The sequence below is a fragment of the Mobula birostris genome, chromosome 1 (assembly GCF_030028105.1).
Source record: "Mobula birostris isolate sMobBir1 chromosome 1, sMobBir1.hap1, whole genome shotgun sequence".
In the NCBI taxonomy this organism is placed as follows: Eukaryota; Metazoa; Chordata; class Chondrichthyes; order Myliobatiformes; family Myliobatidae; genus Mobula; species Mobula birostris.
The window spans coordinates 207678281-207701107 of NC_092370.1; the positions used below are offsets into that span (position 1 = coordinate 207678281).

Here is a 22827-nt window from a genome sequence, read left to right on the forward strand (position 1 = left end):
TTGCCTGTGCACAATATATGATTTTACTCAATTTTAATGTTCTAAGTTCAAAGTAAAATTTATTATCAAAGTACATAAATATCACTATATATGACCCTGAGATTCATTTTCCTGTGGGCATACTCAGCAAATCTATAGCATGGTATCTATAACAGGATCAATGAAAGATCAACCAGAGTACAGAAGACAACAAACTGTGCAAATGAAAATATAAATAAATAGCAACAAATAACGAGAACATGAGATAATATGGCCTTAAAGTGAGGTCATTGGTTGTGGGGACTTTTCAATGATGGGAAACTGACTGCAGGCATTCCCTTTTATTCAAGCACCTGATGGTTAAGTGGTAGTAACTGTTCTTGAACCTGGTGGTGCGAGTTCTGAGGCACCTGTACCTTCTACCTGATGGCAACAGTGATAAGAGAGCATGACCTGGGTGGTGGGGATCTCTGATGATAGATGCTGCTTTCCTATGACAGTGTTTCATGTAGATGTGCTCAGTGATTGGGAGGCTTTTACCCATGATGGACTGGGCCAAATCCACCTCCTTTTGTAGGATTTTCCGTTCAAAGGCATTGGTATTTCCATACCAGAATGTGATGCAGCCAATCAATACACTCTCCACTGCACATCTATAGAAGTTTGTCAAAGTCTCTCTGTGAATCTCTTAAGACTCCTGAGGAAGCAGAGGTGGTGTTGTGCTAACACAATAGTGGGTCCTGGACAAATCCTCTGAAATAGTAACAGCCAGGAATTTAAAGTTGCTCACTTTCTCTACCTCTGATCCTCCAATGAGGACTGGCCCATAGCCCTCTGGATTCCCTCGCCTGAAGTCTATAATCAGTTCCTTGGCCTTGCTGACATTGAGTGAGAGGTTGTTATTACGACACCACTCAGCCAAATTTTTAATCTCCCGCTGTCATGGTCCGGTCCGTGAAGGCCGGATTCCGGTTCACGGTCCGGTCCATCGTTCCTTATTCCAGGTTCTCCGGTTTTCTGGTTTTCCCTTGACCTGTTGTGTGCCTTAATTGAGGCACATGATTCTGATCTTGGGCTGGACTGTTCTGTCATAATGAGGGAGTGCTGGGAGCGGACCCAAATGCAAGACACAGATACTGAAGTACTAGGAACAGGACTTGACTAGGGTTAGGGACGTGACTGGATGCAGACTAGGAGCTGGGACAAGAACATAGACTTGGGCTAGGACATCGGCTAGGCAAGCAGGACCAGGACTAGGAACTGGGAACTAGGAACCTGGGCTTGGACTCCGAGCCAGAGACTGGACAAGGACCCAGAACCTGGGTCTTGACTCGGGCTCGGACCCCAGAACCAGGCAAGGACATGATGTGGCTACAGGACTGGACATGGCTTGGGTTCCTCAAGGCTAGTGTTCTTCGTGGCTTGGGTTCCTTGAGGCAAGGACATGACGAGGCTTGGGTTCCTTGAGGAGAGGACATGAAGACAGAAACTTGGTCTCGAGCATGGGAACATGGAGCCTTGGACTTGAGAGACAGGAACATGGAACACAGAGCCGGGACCCCTCCTTGGGAACAGGATGTAGGGCCGGAACTCATACACAGAATGCTGAACACGACGAGACAGTTCCCAACACTAGGTTATGGCAAATGGCCGGACTTACCTAGTGAAGGCGTGGACGCAGCGACGGTTCCCAACACTAGGTAGCAGCTTGTCAGTATCCCGTCCTTGCCTCTGTGCGATAAGTCAGGCTGCCTTTGCTGTTACCCTGCAGTTGGATCTGTCCCTTCCTGTCCTTGTCTCCTTTGGGTAAGCTAGGCCGTTTTTGCCGTTACCCTGAGCCTGGACTGTTCCCTTCCCTTCCCCTTCCTTCTGAAGCCTTGCCTGCAACCTGTGTCTGGAGCCTAGGCTGCGACCTTGTCAAGTTCAACCACCGGAGTGAGACCGGAGCCTTGCTGTGTCAAGATAAGGAACTGTCTATCGTTGAGTTGGAACTGTCTCTGTGTCCACGCCTTCGCTAGGTAAGTCTGGCCGTTTGCCGATACCTAGTGTTGGGAACCGTCTCGTCATGTTCAGCATTCTGTGTACGAGTCCGGGCCCTACGTTCTGTTCCCAAGGAGGGGTCCCGGCTCTGTGTTCCACGTTCCTGTCTCTCAAGTCCAAGGCTCCATGTTCCTGTGCTCGAGACCAAGGCTCTGTGTTCATGTCCTTGCCTCGAGGAACCCAAGGCTCATCATGTGTTTGCCTTGAGGAACCCAAGCCTCGTCATGTCCTCGCCTCGAGGAACCCAAGCCATGCCCAGTCCTGTAGCCCCATCATGTCCTCGCCTAGTTTCGGGGCCCGAGCCCGAGTCAAGACCTAGGTTCTGGGTCCTTGTTCAGTCTCTGGCTCAGAGTCCAAGCCCAGGCTCCTAGTTCCCAGTTCCTAGTCCTGGTCCCGCTTGCCTAACCAATGTCCTAGCCCAAGTCTGTGTTCTTGTCCTAACCCAAGTCTGTGTTCTTGTCCCAGCTCCTAATCTGCATCCAGTCACGTCCCTAACTCTAGTTAAGTCCTGTTCCTAGTACTTCAGTGTCTGTGTCTTGCATTTGGGTCTGCTCCTAGCACTCCCCCATTATGACACCCTCCTATATGCTGATTCATCACCACCTTGATTCAGCCCACAATAGTGGTATCATCAGCAAACCTGAATATGGCATTGGTGCTGTGCTTAGCCAAACAATCATAGGTGTAAAGCGAATAGAGCAGGGGTCTAAGCACACACCCCTATGGTGCACCTCTGCTGATGGAGACCATAGAGGAGATGTTGTTGCCAATCCAAACTAATTGGGGTCTGCAAATAAGGAAATCCAGGATCAAAGCAACACACACAAAATACTGGTGGAACGCAGCAGGCCAGGCAGCATCCACAGGAAGAAGTACAGTCAATGTTTCGGGTCAAGACCCTTCGTCAGGACTGATTGAGAAAAGAGATAGTAAGAGATTGGAAGTGGGAGCGGGAGGGGGAGGGGGAGACCTGAAATGATAAGAGAAGACAGGAGGGGGAGGGATGAAGCTAAGAGCTGGAAAGTTGATTAGCAAAAGGGATACAGAGCTGGAGAAGGGGGAGGATCATGGGACGGAAGGCCTTGGAAGAAAGAAAGGGGGAGGGGAGTATCAGAGGAAGATGGAGAACAGGCAAGGAGTTATTTTGAGAAGAAAAGAGAGAAGAAGAAATAAATAAATAGGAGCGATGGGGTAAGAAGGGGAGGAGGGGCATTAATGGAAGTTAGAGAAGTCAATGTTCATGCCATCAGGTTGGAGGCTACCCAGACGGAATATAAGGTGTTGTTCCTCCAACCTGAGTGTGGCTTCATCTCGACAGTAGAAGAGCCCATGGATTGTCATATCGGAATGGGACATGGAATTAAAATGTATGGCCACTGGGAGATCCTGCTTCCTCTGGCGGACAAAGCTAGGTGTTCAGTGAAACGGTCTCCCAATCAGTGTCGGGTCTCACCAATATATAAAAGGCCACACCGGGAGCACTGGACGCAGTATATCACACCAGCAGACTCGCAGGTGAAGTGTTGCCTCACCTGGAAGGACTGTCTGGGGCCCTGAATGGTGGTGAGGGAGGAAGTGTAAGGGCATGTGTAGCACTTGTTCCGCTTACAAGGATAAGTGCCAGGAGGGAGATCAGTGGGAAGGGATGGCTAACAGAATTTTTAAAAAAGTGTTTTCTGATTGGTTTCTAGTGACTAGTGGAGTTCCACAGGAGTCAGTGCTCTTTTTTGTTACATGATAATAATCTGGATGATGGAATTGATGGCTTTATGGTTAAGTCTGAAGATGATACAAAGTTTGGTGGAGGGGCATGCAGTGTTGAGGAAGCAGGAAGTCTGCAGGAGAACTTGGACAAATTGAGAGAATGTACAAAGAAACAGATGGAATATAGTGTAGGGAAGTATATGGTCATGTACCTTGGTCAAAGGAATAAAGGGTAGACTATTTTCTAAATGGGGATTGAATTCAGAAATTAGAGGTGTAAAGGGGCTTGGGAGTCCTTTTGCAGGATTCCCTCAAGGTTAACTTTCAACTTGAGTCAGTAGTAGGAAAGGTCCTCGTTTCAAGAGGACTGGAATATAAATGCAAGGATATAATACTGAGGCTTTATAAGGCATTTATCAGACTACATTGTGAGTAGCTTTGGGCCCCATATCTAAGAAAGGCTTTACTGGCATTGGAGAGGGTCCAGAAGAGGTTTACGAAAATCATCCCAGGAATGAAAGAGCTAATGGGTGAGGCATGTTTATGGCTGTGGGCTGATACTCAATGGAGTTTAGAAGAATGAGGGGGGGGGATTCCCAAAGAAACCTACCAATATTGAAAGGTCTAGATAGAGTGAATGTGCAGTGGATGCTTCTAATAGTAAAAGAGAAGGATGTTCCTTTGGAACAGAAGTGGAAAGGAATTTCTTTAGCCAGAAGATGGTGAATCTGTGCATTCACTGCCCAAGATAGCTGTGGAGGCCCAGTCGTTGGGTATATTTATAGCGGAGGTTGATAGGTTATTGATTAGAAAGGGCAGGAGAATGAGGTTGAGAGGGAAAATAAATCAGCTGTGATCAAATGATGGAACAGACTGGATGGGCTGAATGGCCTAGTACTATTCCTATGCAATGCCATAACCTGCTTTCTGATTGATGCCTTCCTCGCAAAGATAATCAGGTGGCAGAGAAACACAACATTTCCTGCTGCAGCATCACAGATCCAAGGTTTGATCTAGACAATGGCCACTGTCTGTGTGGGATTTGTATGTGCTTGCTGTCACCAGGTGAGTTTCTGCCAGATGATCTGATATCCTCCCAAAGATGTGCCGGGGGTACAACAAGCAATCCCTCAGCAGGTCAAGCGATATCTATGGGAGGAAAACAGCTGTTGATGTTTCAGGTCAAAATCCCACATCATGACGATTCCTTTCCTCCCACAGACGCTGCTTGACCCCTGAGTTATTCCAGCAGATCGTCTCTTGCTCCAGCTTCCTACATCTGCAGACCCTTGTGCCTCCAATGTGCTGGCAGGTTAATTGGAGAACATTCCCCTACTAAGTGACTAAATATGGTTTGATGAGGATACATGAAGTAACGTGGGGGTAAAGAGAAATGGGAAGGAAAGGAGAGTTGATGGGATTGTTTTGTTTTGGATCAGCAAAGACCCCGTGGATTAGATGGCCTCTCTCTGTGCCTTAATTAATAAGCTGAATCAAAATAAACAAATGTGTCTATGTGGATGTACGAAGGGATCTGTCTTCCTTTGCAAATCAATATTGTAATTCAATGCTAGTTTAATTTATTAGAATAGTATGGAACCTTATTTAACAGAATACTATATTTTTGTAACTAAAGTAAAAACAGAAAACACTAGCAATACCCAACAGGTCAGACCAAACCTGTGGGAAGAGAAACAGAGTTAGCAGTTCAGGATCTGACAGAAGATCTTTGACCTGAAACAGTAAGCCAGTCTCTCTCCCCTCAGATGTAGTCTGACCTGCTGAATATTTCCAGACATATCTTCTTGTATTTTAAGGAATCAGAATCAGATTTACTATCACCAACGTATACGAGTGAAATGTGGCAGTGACATAAAAATCTAGAAGTTACAAAAATAAACACATTTTCAGAAAAAGGGAGTAATAAGGCAGTGTTCATGGATCATTCAGAAATCTGACAGTGAGGAACATTCCCAAATCATTGCACCTCTTCCCTGATGGTAGTAACAAGAAGTGAGCATGTCCTGGATGGTGAGGGTCCTTAATAATGGACGCTGCCTTCTTGAGGCATCGCTGCTTCGAGATATCCTTGATGGTGGGGAAGGTTGTGCCCATGGCTGAGTTCTACAACCCTCTGCAGCCTCTTGCAATTCTGTGCACTGAACCTCCATACCATAAGACCATAAGACATTTGTACCATCCCCTTCTCTCAATTCCTCCGTCTCTGCTGCATCTGCTCTCAGAATGAGGCTTTTCATTCCAGGACAAAGGAGATATCTTCCTTTTTTAAAGAAAGGGGCTTCCCTTCCTCCACCATCAACTCTGCCCTCAAATGTATCTCTCTCATTTCACGCACATCTGCTCTCACCCCATCCTCCCACTCGGGATAGGGTTCCTCTTGTCCTCACCTAACACCCCACCAGCCTCCGTGTCCAACGTATAATTCTCCGTAACTTCCGTCACCTCCTACGGGATCCCACCACCAAGCACATCTTTCCCTTCCCCCAGCTTTCTGCTTTCCATAACATAGAGGTTATTTTTATCTACAGCTTTGGAGCAACCAACATTAGCTGTCCATGGGAGAAGTTCTGAGTTTTGAAATTAAGGCCAACAAGTTTCAATGATTGTCCTTGAATCTTGTTAATGCTCCACTAGGTTGAACAGGATACCAATTTAGGTTGTTTAAATTGAAAAGGTAGATCAGATGGATAATAAGTATTTGAGAGGTAAGGACATTTTCTGTACAGCATTGCCAGTCATTGTAGCCTCAAGTGTATGTGATCATAACTTTTCGACTAATAATCTTATGTCTTTGCATAATGTTTCTGTATCCAAATTTATGAGCAGCATTATTGGGATTTCTTCTTTTAGTTCAATATTACTTGTGGCATTTATTGACAGAGAGTTTAAAAATTAGACAGGAAGACTTAGAGCCTTATTAATAATTGTTGCACTGTCAATAGATTTATATTGTACAAGCTGCCAGGAAATTTAAAGGGAGTTTAAAAGTCAAATGTGCAATTTTCTTTTGAGTGAAGAATGTTGAAGCAATGCTTGATGATACCATGTCCAGGGCAGTCATGATTTGGTTCAAACCTTAGCCATCTTTAGATTAAGAAAGAAAGATATTCCCATTCCGCCTGAAGCAGCCGCAAAAATATGATTCCTTGGTCACTGTGGAAAAATCTCTGTAATAATATCTTCGCAATCGCACTGAACTGAGTTCTTTCTCTTGGATATATTTGTAAGACTGTTTTAAATTGCAGCTCTTCTCCCATAGAAACTTGGTGAACAAATTTTCAGTTTCCCTTTGTGATTCAGGTGGGCCAAAGGTATTTAGATCAAGTTCATCCAAATATTTAGTACGTTAAAAATAGATTTGAAAAAATCTTAATAATTTTTAATTGGGAAAATTTACATTAGACTCTCTTTTGGGCACTCTGTTTTATAATATATTTTTAGATTAAAGCAGATGCTGCATTTGCAATACAGAGAGTACAAAATATAAAGAAAAATCACCATTTACAATTAACTATAAAATGGACTAAATGGACTAAAGTACTACACTATAAAATACACTGTGTATTTTATCTCTTTTAATTCTTGTTTGTAATTGGATTATCTGGGTCTTAAACAATGACAATTGTGTGTTTGTAAAATGAACTTTAAATGCCAGTGATTAGTCCGAAGGCTTACCTATGTGATTCTTAAATTTCTTCATCTGTGTGAAGCCAGTTGGTGCCGAATTCTGTCCTGATTTGGCCTCAGAGTTAGTTTCCAATGTCACTATGAGCCTAAACACCAAAGACATAAAGATGTTATTTTTCTAAAGTAAATTCCAGTGCTTATTGTCATAAAGATATCTTTGGTTGGTTGATTTTGGCTCTGAAGAGGAAGCAAAAGTACTCTGATAGATAAAAACATGATAAGGATGTTACACAGGGTAACATGATAACACGGGAAAGGAAGAGGCAGCTGGAGGCTGTGGTAAGGTAGCAGTTACAGCTCAGAGTTGAATTCCAGTGTCTTCTGTAAGAAGTTTGTACGTCCTTTCTGTGAGCATGTGGGTTTCCTCCGGGTGCTCTGGTTTTGGCCACAATCCAAAGAAGTACCATTTAGTAGGTTAATTGATCGTTGTAAATTGTTCTTTGATTAGGCTAGGGTTAAATAGTTGGGATGTAGGGTAGTGCGGCTTGTTGGGCTGGAAGGCCTGCTCCACACTGTATCCCTAAATAAATAATAAATAATTTTACCAGCTTGTAAATTCCATTAAACATCTACAGAGGTATGAATACAGACAGCAACAAGTTCAGCAAAATGAAGGTGAACCATTGACACCATATTGTATTTGTGGCTTGCTTTTAATTTTCTGTTAAATTTGTTGCTCAGACATACAAATATTCCTGAAGTAACAGCATGGTAGGATAGCAGTTAGCACAATCACTCTGCAGTGCTGGATTCAGAACGTAAGCACATTTACTGCTCAATCATACTTTATTTTACTTTATTTTCCTCACGGGCAATCATCGATTCCCACCCCTGTCTGTGAGGGGTTTGTACATTCTCCCCGTGACCGCGTGGGTTTCCTCTGGGCCGTCTAGCTTCCTCCCACAGTCCAAAAACATTAGATTAAGGTTAGTGAGTTGTAGGAATGCTATGTTGGTGTAGGAAGCCTGGTGCTTCTTGTGGGCTGCCCAGCATAATTCTCACCGATTTGATTTGACACAAGTGATGTGTTTCATAGTATGTTTTGATGTACATGTGAAAAATGTAACTAAACTTTTAACTTAAGCTCTCTTAACATAGGAACACAACTGATGGGGAAAAAACACCAGGCAAAAGGATTCAATGTACTAAATTCCTTATTAGCCAGTCCCTTGAGGTCAAGGATATCTTCATCATACTCCTTTTCATGTAAATTATGAGGTGTTGACAAGGCCAATGTGGGCTCTTCTGGCAGATTTCTGCAGGTGAAGGGATTTGAGATGAACTGAGAAGCTGAGAAATAATAGGTGGAAGAGGTAAAGGGCGAAAAGAAGACATTTGACAGGAGATAGTTGACTATGGAAGAAAGGGAAGGAGGAGGGGCACCAGAGGCAGGTGAGGAGAAGAAAAGTGATAAGAGGGAACCAAAATGGGCAATGGAAAAAGGGGAAGGAGAGAAAGGGGGAAGGGGAAATATTGTAGAAGCTGTTGTTCATGCCATTAGGTTGGTGGCTATCCAGATAGAATATAAGGTGTTGCAACTCCAACCTGGCTGTGGCCTCATCGTGGCAGTAGAGGAGGCCAAAGACCAACATATGGTAAGGGGAAGTCTGCTGAAATGGGTGGCCACCAATAAATCCTGCTTTTTGCAGTGGGCAGAGTGAAGGTGCTCAACAAAGCTATCCACTAATCTACGTTGGGTGTCACCAATGTAAAGGAGGCCGCACCAAGGACACCAGATAAAATAGATGACCTTGACAAACTCACAGGTGAAGTGTTTTCCATCCTGCAAGGACAGTGTGGGACCCTGAATGGTGGTGAGGGAGGAAGTGTAGAGGCAGATATGGCACTTAATCTGCTTGCAGGGACAGGAGGGGGATTAGTGGGGAGGGATGAATGATGAGGTCATGTAGAGAGCAATCCCAGAGGAAAAGGTGTGCTCAGTAGTAGGATCCTGTTAAAGACGGAGGAGGTTACAGTGAATGATGTGCTGCATATGCAGGCTCATAGAATGGTTGGTAAGGACAAGGGGAAACCCATCCCTGTTATGATGGTGAGAGGTTAGAGTGAGAACAGATGTTTGGGAAATGGAGGAGATGCAGCATTCTGGTGGTGCAAGGGAAACTCCTTACTTTGGAAAAGGAGGACATCTCAGATGTTCTTGAGTGGAAAGTCTCATCCTGGGAACAGATGCAGTGGAGCCGGAGGAACTGAGAAAAGGGAATGGCATTTTTACAAGTGACAAAGTGGGAAGAGATATAGTTAAGATTACAGTGAGATTCCGTAGGTCTGTAAAAGATTTCAATAGACAGTCTGTCTCCAGAGATAGAGACAGAGAGATCAAGAAAGGTGAGAAAGGTATCAGAGATGGACCAAGTAAATTTGAGGGGAGGTTGGAAATTGGAGGCAAGTTGATGAAACTGACAAGCTCAGTATGGATGCAGGAAGCTGTACCAATGCAGTTGTTGATATAGTATAGAAAGTTGTGGAGTGTTTATCAGCGTAGGCTTGGAACATTGACTGTTCCACGCAGCTAATGTAAAGGGGGGCATAGCTGGGCCCATGCGGTGCCCGTGGCTACACCTTGGGATTGGAGAAAGTGAGGGGAGCCCAAGGAGAAATTGTTGAAGGGGAAATCCAGTTCTACCAGATGGAGGAGGGTAGTGATGGAGGGGAACTGGTTTGGTCTGTTATCCAGAAAGAAACACGGAGCTTTAAGGCTTTTCTGATGGGGAGTAGAAGTGTAAAGGGGGATCAGGACCAGGGATTGAAGTGGCTGCACTGGTCTATATAATGCACTGCTGAATTTCATCATCAATGTCTGCCTCTGGTGGCTCCCAAGTTATGAGCAGAGTGCTGTATGTTTTCCAAGGTCTTGCACTGATTGTTTTTCCAGAGGAAGCTATTGGACAAGAGAGCAGGCTAGTGGATTTTTTTTGTTTAGTGATTGTTTGATGTAAGGCCTGGTATCTTAAATTCTCTGAATGCATCGACAATATCTTGGAACTTGGCTCTTGAACATATGCATACGTAAGCCCCTGGACCCCCTGCAGTTCACGTATTGTCCCAACCGCTCAACAGACGATGCCATCGCCACCACCCTCCACCTGGACGAAAAAGACATATACGTTTGAATGCTGTTCATAGACTTCAGTTCAGCATTCAACACAATCATTCCTCAGCACCTGATTGGAAAGCTGAAACTGCTGGGCCCTCTGCAACTGGATCCTAGACTTCCTGACTGGGAGACCTCAGTCAGTCCAGATCGGAAGCAGCATCTCCAACACCATCACACTGAGCATGGGGGCCCCCCCAGGGCTGTGTGCTCAGTCCACTGCTGTTCACTCTGCTGACCCAGGACTGTGCCAGCAATACACAGCTCGAATCACATCATCAAGTTCGCCAATGACACGACCGTGGTGGGTCTCATCAGCAAGAACGATGAGTCAGCATACAGAGAGGAGGTGCAGCGGCTAACGGACTGGTGCACAGCCAACAACCTGTCTCTGAGTGTGAACAAAACAAAAGAGATGGTTGTTGGCTTCAGGAAAGCACGAAGTGAGCACTCTCTGCTAAACATTGACGGCTCCACAGTTGAGATCGTTAAGAGCACCAGATTTCTTGGTGTTCACCTGGTCCCTCAACACCAACTCTATAGCCTAGAAAGCCCAGCAGCGTCTCTACTTTCTGCGAAGGCTGAGAAAAGTCCATCTCCCACCTCCCATCCTCACCGCATTCTACAGAGGATGTATCGAGAGCATCCTGAGCAGCTGCATCGCTGCCTGGTTTGGGAATTGCACCATCTTGGATCGCAAGACCCTGCAGTGGTCAGCTCAGAAGATCATCGGGGTCTCTCCTCCCACTATTACAGACATTTACACCACACGCTGCACCCGTAAAGCCAACAGCATTGTGAAGGACCCCACGCACCCCTCATACAAACTCTTCTCCCTCCTGCCATCTGGCAAAAGGTACTGAAGCATTCAGGCTCTCACAACCAAACTGTGCAACAGTGTCTTCCCCCAAGCCATCAGACTCCTCAATACTCAGAGTCTAGACTGACATCTACATCATTTATTATTATATTGTAATTTGTCCTCTACTGTGTCTATTGTCTTGTTTATTAATTATTGTGCTGCCCTGCACTGTTTTATGCACTTTATGTAGTCCTGTGCAGGTCTGTAGTCCAGTGCAGTTTTAATGTTGTTTTACATTGTCTAGTGTAGCCTTGTGCTGTCTCACATAGTTTAGTGTAGTTTTGTGTTGTTTCATGTAGCAACAGGGTCTTGGAGGACCCTGTTTTTACTGTGTACTGTACCAGCAGCTTATCGTTGAAATAAGAATAAACTTGACTTGACTTGACTACTGTTTATTTACTGCAGCCTGAAATTGAAGTAACTGTGGTTCAGGACTGAAACAGCATAGGTCGAGCTGTCTCTGTAGATTAGTTTCACTCCAGCAGGAATTTGTCATAGATTTACGGCATCAATAAAATTAGGAACCATTAGGAAAGCAATTATGGTGATGCCATTAGTTTCCACTGAGATTGGCTTTGTTGTAGTCACACTAATCAAGATTATGGCCCACATTGTCACCATGCTGCAGATGTAATCGTGCAAAGTAGAAACAAAATTTTGTGGATAAACAAATTTTATTGGAGTCAAAGGCTTTTGTGAGGCCATGATTGACTCTGTTTCCTGTATTTCATTTGGAGTGATTATGTGGTACAGAATATGTCCACTGTATGCATAAATGGACAGGATCAGAATTGATTCAGAAATGAATTGATTTGATTGGTTGATTGATTCCAGAACCAGAGGCCACAGTTTAAGAATAAGGAGTAGACAATTTAGAACAGAGTTGAGGAAAAACTTTCTCACAGAGGGTTGTGGTTCTATGGAATGCTGTGCCTCAGAAGGCAGTGGAGGCCAATTCTCTGGATTCCTTCAAGAAAGAGTTAGATAGAGCTCTTAAAGATAGCGGAGTGAAGGGATATGGGGAGAAGGCAGGAAAAGGGTACTGATTGTGGATGATCAGCCATGATCACAGTGAATGGCGGTGCTGGCTCGAAGGGCTGAATGGCCTACTCCTGCACCTATTGTCTATTGGATCCATACTACAATTTTGGGAGTATCTTTTAGGATGTGGGGGAAATGTTTGAGGTCTCTTGCATTGTCTTTGCCTGTAACCAACAGCAGGGTGAGCCCTCTATAGTTACTGCATTTGGATTTGACTCTTTTCTTGAAGCTATTGTGGCATCTCTGAGGTCCCGTGATATGTCCTTCTCACTCCAAATGTGGGTGTTAAAGTTAAAAAATTGTGTCTTTTGATCCTTTCTTCCAAGTTTTGGAATATCAACAGGGATATCTGTTCATGAGTCCTTGTTATTTTTCTATTAGTATGTAGCATTTTTCACTACCGGTGTTGCTAGGCCAATAGGTACATGACATTTATTGTTCAAAAAAATAAAATTCAATTTAGCTCTTGCATCTCCTGCATGGTTGATGCAGGTTGTGGGATAAAATGGAGGGCAAGTACCCTGTGTCCCATGGATAATAGCAATTATAATCATTCAATGCATTCATCCATTGAAACATTCTCTTCTCATTCGCTCATTCAGGCTGTCACTCAGTCATTCTCATTTATTCTCTTTGAGCCATTTTACACAGGATCATTTACTCCTCATAGTCATACAGCCTGGAAGCAGGTCCTTTGACCCAACAGATCCATGCTGATCAAGATGCTCATCTAAGCTTGTCCCATCTCCTTGCATTTGTCTTATTCCCTCCAGACATTTCCTATCCATCATTAAGGTGTTATTAATACACCTGCCTCAATAACTTCCTCTGGCAAATTATTCCTTATATGGACTATCCTTTCCGTGAAAGAGCTGCCCTCAAATCACTATTAAACCTCTCTCCTCTGACCAAGATCCTATGTCCTCTAGCTCTTGAATCCTGAACCCGGGAGTGGAAAAACTGTATGGAGTCACCCTATTTATGCCCCTCATGATTTTATACATCACCCACCATTCTCCTATGCTGCAGTTAGTATAGACCTGTCCTGTTCAATCTCTCTATAACTCCAGGAAATCTCTTCATAAGTCTTTTCTGCATGCTTTCCAGCTTAATGACATCTTCACTGTAGCAGGATTATAGCAGAAGGCAACACAATATTCCAAATGTGGCCTCACCAACATCTTGTACAAGTGCAAAATAACATCCCAACTTCCATGCTCAGTTTCCATACAGATGAAGGCTAGTGTGCCAACAGCATTCTGCACCACTCTGTCTACCTGCTATACCACTTTCAGAGAACTAGGTGCTCTTACTCCTACGGCTCTCTGTTCTACAACATGGCCCAGGACCCCACCATTCACTTTGAAAATCCTACCCAATTTGTCTTCACAAAATGCAACACTTCACACTAATCAGAATTTAAATCCATTTGCCTTTACTTGCTCCATCTACATACCTAATCAAGATCTTTGATGACCATCTATGACATCATTGATTTCAGTGACTCCTCCAAGTTTCCTAACCATTTTTTGTACACTCTTTTCCAAATCGCTGATATAAATGACAAATAACAACCGGTCGAGCACTGATACCTGAGACCCACCACTATTTGCAGGTCTCCAGTCTGAAAAACAATCTTCACCATCTGTTTCCTGCTATCAAGACAATTTTGTATCCATTTAGTTAGTTCTCTTTGGATTCCATGCTATCTAACTTTCCAGAACAACCTACCATGCAGATCCCTATCAAAGGCTTTACAGAAGTCCATAAAGACCACATCTACTGCCCTGCACTCATTAACCTTCTTGGTTACTTCTTAAAAAAATCAATCAGATTCATGATCTAACATGCACAAAGCCATGCTGATTATCCCTAATCAATCCCAGTATTTCCAAGGGCATGTATATCTTATCCCCCAGTATCCTTTCCAGTAACTTACCTAGCACAGATGTTAAGCTTATGGTCTATAGTTCTCAGGATTTACTTTGCAGCTCTTCTGAGATAAAAGCAAAACACACCACTCTCTAGTCTAGTGGTCACCAACCTTTTTAAGCCCAAGATCCCCTACCTCAACCTTAGTGAAAGGCAAGATCTACCTACTAAATCATTTAGAGAAAAAAAGAGCTCAGATTGTACTGCCTATTTGAGGCCTTTTATTTGGGCTAATTGTATTTGAATTACACAAAACACTTTTGTCAAACTTTCAAATTAATTCAAACAAGAAAACACTGTAACTAGCATATCTTTAAGAATATTACAATACTTCACACCTTTAATTCTGAGTTTCATTATTTAATTTCAATTCAACATGAAAAATAAATGAACAAAAATTGACTGTTGTACTCAGTGTGATGACTGGGGCTGAATACTTATTGCTAGTTCCCTGAAATTTGGCTCATAACTACAGACAGCCAGTCTGAGACAGCCTGTGTGGTGTCTGTCAGTAAGACAGCTCCTGTACTTAGATTTAATAATTTTTCATCTGTGAAAATGCAATTTCACATAGAGAAGTTGACCCGAAGTAGGCACTGATTTTTAGGGCTATAAAACTAACGCATACACTGCACATTGCTGGGGCCCCATCAGTAGTAATTACCACCAGTTTATGAATGGGGTTGTCATTTTCACGGACATATTTTTTAAACTCATTGTAAATATCCTCACCCCTTGTTCTCTCCTTTAATTGCAAAAGAGTGAGAAAGTCCTCCTTTGTTGTAAAATCCTGGAAAGCCATTCTGACAAATACAACAAGCTGAGCTGTTTGCATTACATCCAGGGATTCATCAAATTGTAGTGAAAAATATCCATGTCCTCTGACAGTGACTCCACCCTCCTTGTCACTGTTGCAGGGCCAAGCGGTATATTATGTATTGCGATTGTGATGTTGTTTTTGTTTTTAAAGTCATTAAAAACAGTCTGTGTGGTAATGGCCATTGCTTCCTTGAATAAATTGCCATCTGTAAAAGGCAGCTTGTGTTTAGCCAAAAGGTGACTTACATGAAATGATGCTTCAATAGCAGCCTTATTTTGAGCAGCATGTTTTGTGAAAAGTGATTGCTGGGCCTTCAACCCTGATTTCAGCTCCTCAACTTTCCAGGCACGGATTGCGTTCTTTGGGGGGTAGGAGTCTTTAAATTCCTGGTGGTTGGTGTTGCGGTGCCACTCCAGATTCCCTCTTTTAGTCAGTGCTTGTGTTTGGTGGCACAACATACATACACACTTGTCTTTCACCAAGGTAAATAGAAATTCCTCTTCCCATTCCGGATGGAATTTGTACGTTTTCACCTTCTTTCGTGGAGCCTCTGCCATGCTATCAGGATATCATGAGTGAGTGCCGTATATTGATGTTTGTGACAGTCTGTACTCTTATCCAGTGGGTCTCCAACCTCCGGGCCATGAAGAATGCAGCGGTACAGTGGCGGCCGGAACGCACCCAGCACATCTTTAAGAAAAAAAGCCTCTGATCTGGGCCGACATTTACATGCCGGGTGGCACCTAATTAATTAGCTTGTTTATTTCGGCTTTTTTCTTAAAGACTACCACTGTACCGCCGTATTCTTCGCGGCCTGGTGGTTATGCCCTCGCCTCGAGAAACCCAAGCCTCGTCATGTCCTCACCTCGAGGAACCCAAGCCATGTCCAGTCCTGTAGCCACGTCATGTCCTCGCCTAGTTCCGGGGTCCGAGCCCAAGTCAAGACCCAGGTTCTGGGTCCTTGTCCAGTCTCTGGCTCGGAGTCCAAGCCCAGGCTCCTAGTTCCCAGTTCCTAGGCTGGTCCAGCTTGCCTAGCCAATGTCCTAGCCCAAGTCTGTGTTCTTGTCCCAGCTCCTAATCTGCATCCAGTCACGTCCCTATCTCTAGTCTCTAGTCCTGTCCTGTTCCTAGTACTTCAGTGTCTGTGTCTTGCATTTGGGTCCGCTCCCAGCGCCCCCTCCCCCATGTGACAATTCCTCTGTGCTCTAACAATTGCTCTCTCACACACAGGCTCATCAACTTCCCTTTGATTGTTTCTATCATTAAAGGACAATTTGCAGCATCAGTGATCTTACCTGTATAATTTTGGGATGTGGGAGAAAACAGGAGCAACTTGGGGAAAAGCACATTTTCAAAGGGAAAACATGCAAAAATCCACATAAGCAGCAGTTGAGGCTAGGATCGAACTGGATCCCCAGAATTGACGCAACAGCACACTGCCCTGGAGAGGAGGTTCTGAATTTGGCTCTACACACAGAGAAAGTGGGGTTCCCGTCCGCTTCAGATTCTATCTACTTTGTGAAAAGATGTTTCATTGAAAGAGAATTAGAGCAATCACTGAGAATTATTGAAATTTAGATGCTGGAAATCTGGAGCAACACACACAAAATGCTGGAGGAACTCATCAGGCCAGGCAGCATCTACAGAGGGCAATCAACAGTTCACATTTAGGGCTGAGACCCTACATCAGGACTGGAAAGGAAAAGAGTAGAAGCCAGAATAAAAGGGTTGGAGGAAGGGGGAGGAGCGCAAGCTGATGAGTGATGGAGAAATCCAGGTGAGGGGTGTGGGGGGGGGGTAAGTGGGGAGGGGTAAGTGGGGATGATGTAAGAAGTTGGAAGGTGATGGAAAAGGCAAAAGCTGAAGAAGAAGGAATCTGATAGGAGAGGACAGAGGGTCATGGAATAAAGACGTGGAACCGGAGGTAGGTGAAGGTGATGGGCGGGGAGGGAGGGAGGGTGAGGAAGGGAAAAGAGAAGGGATAACAAGACCGGAGGGATAAGCAAAAATAAAGGGGGGAGGGGAAGAGTGGGGAGTGGTTATTTACCATGAATTCGAAATGTTGATATTAATGCCATCAGGTTGGACATGACCAAGGCAGAATTTAAGGGGCTGTTTTCGCTAATCTGCGTTTAGCTTCAATTTGGCGCAAACGAAACTGCAGACAATACCATATGTAATCCATCTTCCCTTTGTTCATTGACTACCGTCATTATTTCAACAAAAACGAAAGACAGCAGCAATTACCAGAAGTCATATAAAATACTGTGTTTAATGTATGTGTACACTAAACACAGTAACACAGTATTTCAAATGAAGGGCCACAGTTATTTCTCCTTCATAACTGCCATCCGACCGTACACCTACATCAAAATTTTCTTTCCTCGTCATCTTTTTGGGAGATCTCTCAGTATTTCTGACTCACCGTCGCGAAACATTAACTAAAACATTAATTTTGGTTCTTTTCCTACAAATATCCCCTAACCCTTTGAGGGCAAAAAGTAATTTGAAACTGCTACCCAATTTTGGCATTTTTTTTATTCGGACTTCCAGCATTCCCTCACTTTAATCCTCAGCCGGTTGCCGAAAGAACGAATGACAAAGGTTAAAGCGCATTTTTGCAAATTTTTTCACTTACCGAAATAGTCTTATGATAAATCCTGCGGTCTACTGGTTAAACACTTGCTTAACGTTGAAATAGGACAAATATGATGGAAATATCTAATTCCATAAATCAGCGGGCTGTCGCAATCACACGCAGCTTTCGCGTCGCAATCACAAGCAGCTTTGGCGTCGCGATCCTTCACAGTCCTCTATTTATACCCGGAGAAATGGGATCTGAAAATGGTTCTTCATCTGCATTGGGGAATTACGTGGGAAACGCCCGACTGTAGCTGTTGGTCGGGAGAAGGAAACCATTAGGCTGTAGAAGAATATCGTTCAATAATCTGTGAATCGTGTCTCTTTGATTGCAGTATTTTTTTTGTTGCTCGGCTGTAATGAAGTCATCCTACAAGTTTGGTAATATTTATCATCCAGAACAACGACGCTCAGGGTCCACTTCTGTTTTACAAAGCCAGCCGCCGACCGAGCGGCTTTACTTCTTTATTATGGGAGGTATTCAGAAGTCAATGAATAATTAAAATCGTATGTTGCAATGATCTAAGCCAGTAATGCCAATGAAAAATGCCGCAAACAGCCGATTGCCTCCAAAACCTGGCAACAGAAGGACTGTCGACGTGTGGAAAAGAAGTTACCTTTGTGTTTCAACGTTTGGTACATACAATGATCCTTCACTTGGACGGGATAAAAAGTACATTGAGTCTGGAATTATATAGCACAAAAACGAGCAAGTTTGTTCTCAATGTCATTGCCCCATAGTTGAAAGTATAGTTAAATTCCCATTCAGTTATTGTTGGGTCTGGTTCTAATAACCGTTCAAAAAAGTGCATCCAGATCATGAGAAAATATTCTGTACAAATAAATTTTTCCCATCTGTATGGCTCTTTTGCCAACCGCTGAAGGGTACATGAAAGGAATCCAAATGTAGAAAACATCAAGGTTAAAGGTCTTTCCTGGAAAGAAAGGAGTTTTAATGTTAAAATAAATTACTAAAATCTGTTAATATACAATTGAATTAACAAGCAGAATAAGGAGAAGGTATGCAGCTTAATAACTGAGAGAATCTTCATTTTAAGCCCATCCCCCCTACTAGGGCATAGGCTGCTAACAGCAGATTGCTAGAGTTCCCTGTCCTGGGCCAATATTTCAAGTTGTTGCCCATCTTCAAAGATCCTTCCTCCTCCAGGGATGAGGTCTTTGGAACTTCTGTTAGTGTTTCAGTAGCTCTTGGATTTTACGGGATGGGGTTGCTAAACCCATGCTCAACTCTCCTCCTCTTGCAGCCAGGCTTGGGACAGTCCACGGTGCATTTAATGGAGAGAATACCCATGAGAAATGGAGCTGGATGCTTTACTTGTGGCCATGATAGGGGTTTATACGGAATGAATTCTGGAAGATTACATCCCATGGAATTTAGTGAAAGCTAGTCAGTTGGATTCACAATTGGCCCAAAGGTAGGAAGCAGAGGGGATGGTGTAGGTTGCTTTTCAGATTAAGAATCAGGTTTATTATTACCGACATGTGTGATGAAATTTGTTGTTTTGTGGTTGCAGTGCTGTGCAAAGACATAAAAATTACTATAAGCTACAAAAATAAACAAATAGTGCAAAAGAGGATTAGTGAGGTGCGTATTCATGGACCATTCAGAAATCTGATGGTGGAGGGGAAGAAGCTGTTCCTAACACGCTGAGTTTGGGTCTTCAGGCTCCTGTACCCCCTCCCTCATGGTAATACAGAGAAGACAACATGTCCTGGATGATGAGATTACTTAAAGATGGAGGCTGCCTTCTTGAGGCATCACTTTTTGAAGATATTCTCAGTAGTGGGGAGGGTTGTGCCCAAAATGGAGCTGGCTGAGTGTACAACCCTGTGCGTTCTCTTTTAATCCTGCACACTGGATCCTCCATAACATTATTGTAAGTCCCATCCTGAATCAACATCCTCCTGTTAATCTACATATTATAAAACCCTGTTTTGATGATATTCTGGTTGTCAGACACATAGACTAGTAAATACAGAATATAACCTTGCACAATCTCAGTTATCTATTCTCCATTCCCCTAAACTTTTATTTGAACTTCTGCTCTCTTCTTTTGCAGACCCAATGAAGAATCTCAGTGCAAAACATCAACTATTCATTACCCCCTGTACAGGGAATGCAATTGACCAGCGTCTTGTGTGTATAAGCAGATATATGATTTAAGAATGACCACTTGTTTCATGATGAAGAACACAACTAATCTGACCTTCCACACCATCTCCAAAAAGACCATAAAAGATTAAGGACTTCAGAATAACATATGCAAAATATTCCACAAAACACTAACAGTGGTTTCCTGCAATCAAAATAATTCCTGTAATAGTCTCTGTCCTCTATGGTGATCTCTTGTTATTTTAACTGGGTTGGATGAGTTCCAGAAACCTTACTGATTCTAAAATTAAACTGCAATATGAATAACATTGATTCCTGACTTGCCGTCCTCCTTTCTTTGGATTTAGGAGGCTTTTTAACTGTCATTAATGTTAACCATGATTTAATATATTCTTGAGAACTAAGTCTTGAAATGGTCTGTGTTCCAAAAAATACTAAAGACCCAATGTTGAATACACAACAGGGTTTGTGTACGAAACCCCCAAAAATCTGTAAAATTCTATCTTGTTTTAAAACCTTAGTGCTTAAAGTATATTTTCTTAAGTGTAGTTTTTGGAACCAATCTCCTGAGTTACGCAACACTGATATTCCACGGGGTGGAAACCCATACCTACTCTTTGAGACCCTCTATCACTTAGAGTCCAAAATTGCAAAAATTCACCATGGATCCTGTGTCATTTAATGGAGAGGTTCCCCATTGGACTGATTCAGCTCTCAATGGCAAGGCAGTAGATCTGTCTGCCCCACCTACTGGCATGAAGAGATGGTTAATAGGGGCAGGTATGGCAGTATATGAGTTAAACAATCTTGCCTCATAGCTTTGTTATTTTTGTGTTTCCCTCTGGTTCTTTTATGACAATACTTTTGTGTCATTGGTAGATTTGTTTTCTAACCCTTCTGAGTTATTTTTGAAAACTGTGAACAGTTGTATCTCCAAAACAGTGTCACCACAGTGTGGATATGGTCCAAGTCCGGAGTGAGAGACACTGATGCGGGTGGAGCAAGAAGTTGTTACTGCGGCACCAATCAACCAGATGTCCTGTACACTGAATCATCACCATCTTTAATTGCGATGTTGTCAATGAATTTTATATGGTATTGGAACTCTGCTTAGCCACAGACTGTTGTGTGTGCAAACAGTAAAGCAGTGGGCTAAGGATGTAGCCTTGAGCTGCACCTGTGTTGATGACCAGCAAGGAGGAGTTTCTGTTACCGATCCTCATTGAGTGAGGTTTGCTGATGAGTTTCCAGTTGTAGCTGGAGGTACAGAGGCTCAGGAAGCTTGAGGATGAGTTTGGATGGAGTGATTGTGATGAATGCCAAGCTATAGTCAATGAACAGCAGCCTAAAGTAAGAGTTTCAGTTGTCCAAATTGTCTAGAGCAGAGTAAAGAGAGAGAGAAATAGAATCTTCTGTTCTCCATTTTGTGGCTAGGCAAATTGAAGTGGATCCAGGTCATCTCTGAGGCGGGAGTAGATTCATGCCATAACTAACCTCTTAAATGAGAGGTGACCTGGTTAGAATGCACAAAATCTCATGAAGCAGATACAGGTCTATGTATACTGTTGCTGGGTTTCTAGAGTCTCAGCCGCAATAAAAGATAGGTCATTTAGCATTGAGATAGGAATGAATTTCGGCACACAGAGACTGGTGAATCCTCGGAATTCTCCAGCCAATCGTGCTGTACTGAACACATACATTTATTTATTTAGAAATACAGCACAGAATAGTCATTTCCAGCCCTTCGAGCCGTGCAGCCAGCAACCCACCTATATAACCCTAGCCTAATCACGGGAGAACTTACAATGACCAATTAACCTACTGACTGATATGTCTTTGGACTGTGGGAGGAAACTGGAGCTCCTGGATGAAACTCATGCTTTTACAGGGAGGAAGTACAAACTTCTTACAGTTGATGTCAAAGTTGAACTCTGAACTCTGACACCCAGAGCTATAATACCATTGCGCCTATTTTGGTGCTTGTCAGAATTTTAACTATTAAGGAAGTTGAATGATATTGGATCGTGCAGAGAAAAGGCATCAGCAATGGTCTTATTGATTAGCAGTACCAAAATGAGAGACGGAATTGTCTACTCTTGCTTCTGTCTCTATGTTCTTATGTGCTGTCTATTTTGTCACATATTGTTGTCCATGTGTTTAATTTTCAGATTAAATTTGCTGAGATTTTTCAAGGAAAAGAGGTGAACAAACAGGCTGTGAAGCTTACTGGGCAGACTAGATTTCTCCTCACCACTAAATACATTGAAGGCTGTTTTTTTGGACCCTTGCAGAGATCAACAGATTCTGTGGAACAGCAGACAGAACATGGCTCTGGCAGAAGTGAATGTGAGGCACTATCTCATTGGACAGAGGAGCAGGAGCTGTGTGACTTACTCCAGTGATTTACTATTTCCCCCCAAAGGAGCAGTGGCTCACTCTGCTTCCATTTTGCTTGTATTCCCCACATGAAAAGATGTTGATTTAACTTCGTGAAATAAAAAAAAACGAGGAAAAACACTGTTGCAGTGCCCTATGGATTCTCACTTATACCACCCACAGAAGGGTCATTGTCAGTTGCAGCACACCAGGCTTATCAAATCACTAAAGTGTATGGCAAATTGGACCACTAGAAATCTGGCCAATTGTCTAAAAGAGGCTTTAATGTGTCTCCCTAACAAAGAGAGCTGCTGGATGCCCATAACTCAATTTCTGGAAAAAGTGAGATGTCTGATTGTCCACCTAAACCTCTCTTCAATCTGTAACTGTGTAGTACTGGTCCTCTAATGTACCAATACTTTAATACCATGCATTTCCATGTGAAGCATGAGTATGATCTCACAGACTGATTTTCAAAA

At 43.3% G+C, this 22827-nt stretch overlaps 1 protein-coding gene across 5 annotated transcripts in view; it reads right to left on the bottom strand.

Annotated features, from left to right (window-relative positions):
• Positions 1-18323, bottom strand: part of LOC140203916 (tumor necrosis factor alpha-induced protein 2-like) — a 51037-nt gene extending 32714 nt beyond the window's left edge. The window contains exons 1-2 of one of the 5 annotated variants that reach the window (XM_072270051.1): positions 17837-18323; positions 7420-7517 (exon numbers count right to left, since the gene is read on the bottom strand). In XM_072270051.1, coding sequence (XP_072126152.1) covers positions 7420-7444 — 25 coding nt within the window. In that variant the 5' untranslated portion in view covers positions 7445-7517; positions 17837-18323. The other 4 variants (XM_072270062.1, XM_072270073.1, XM_072270077.1 and 1 more) reach the window with 4 other exon arrangements.
• Positions 18324-22827: the final 4504 nt, after the last annotated feature.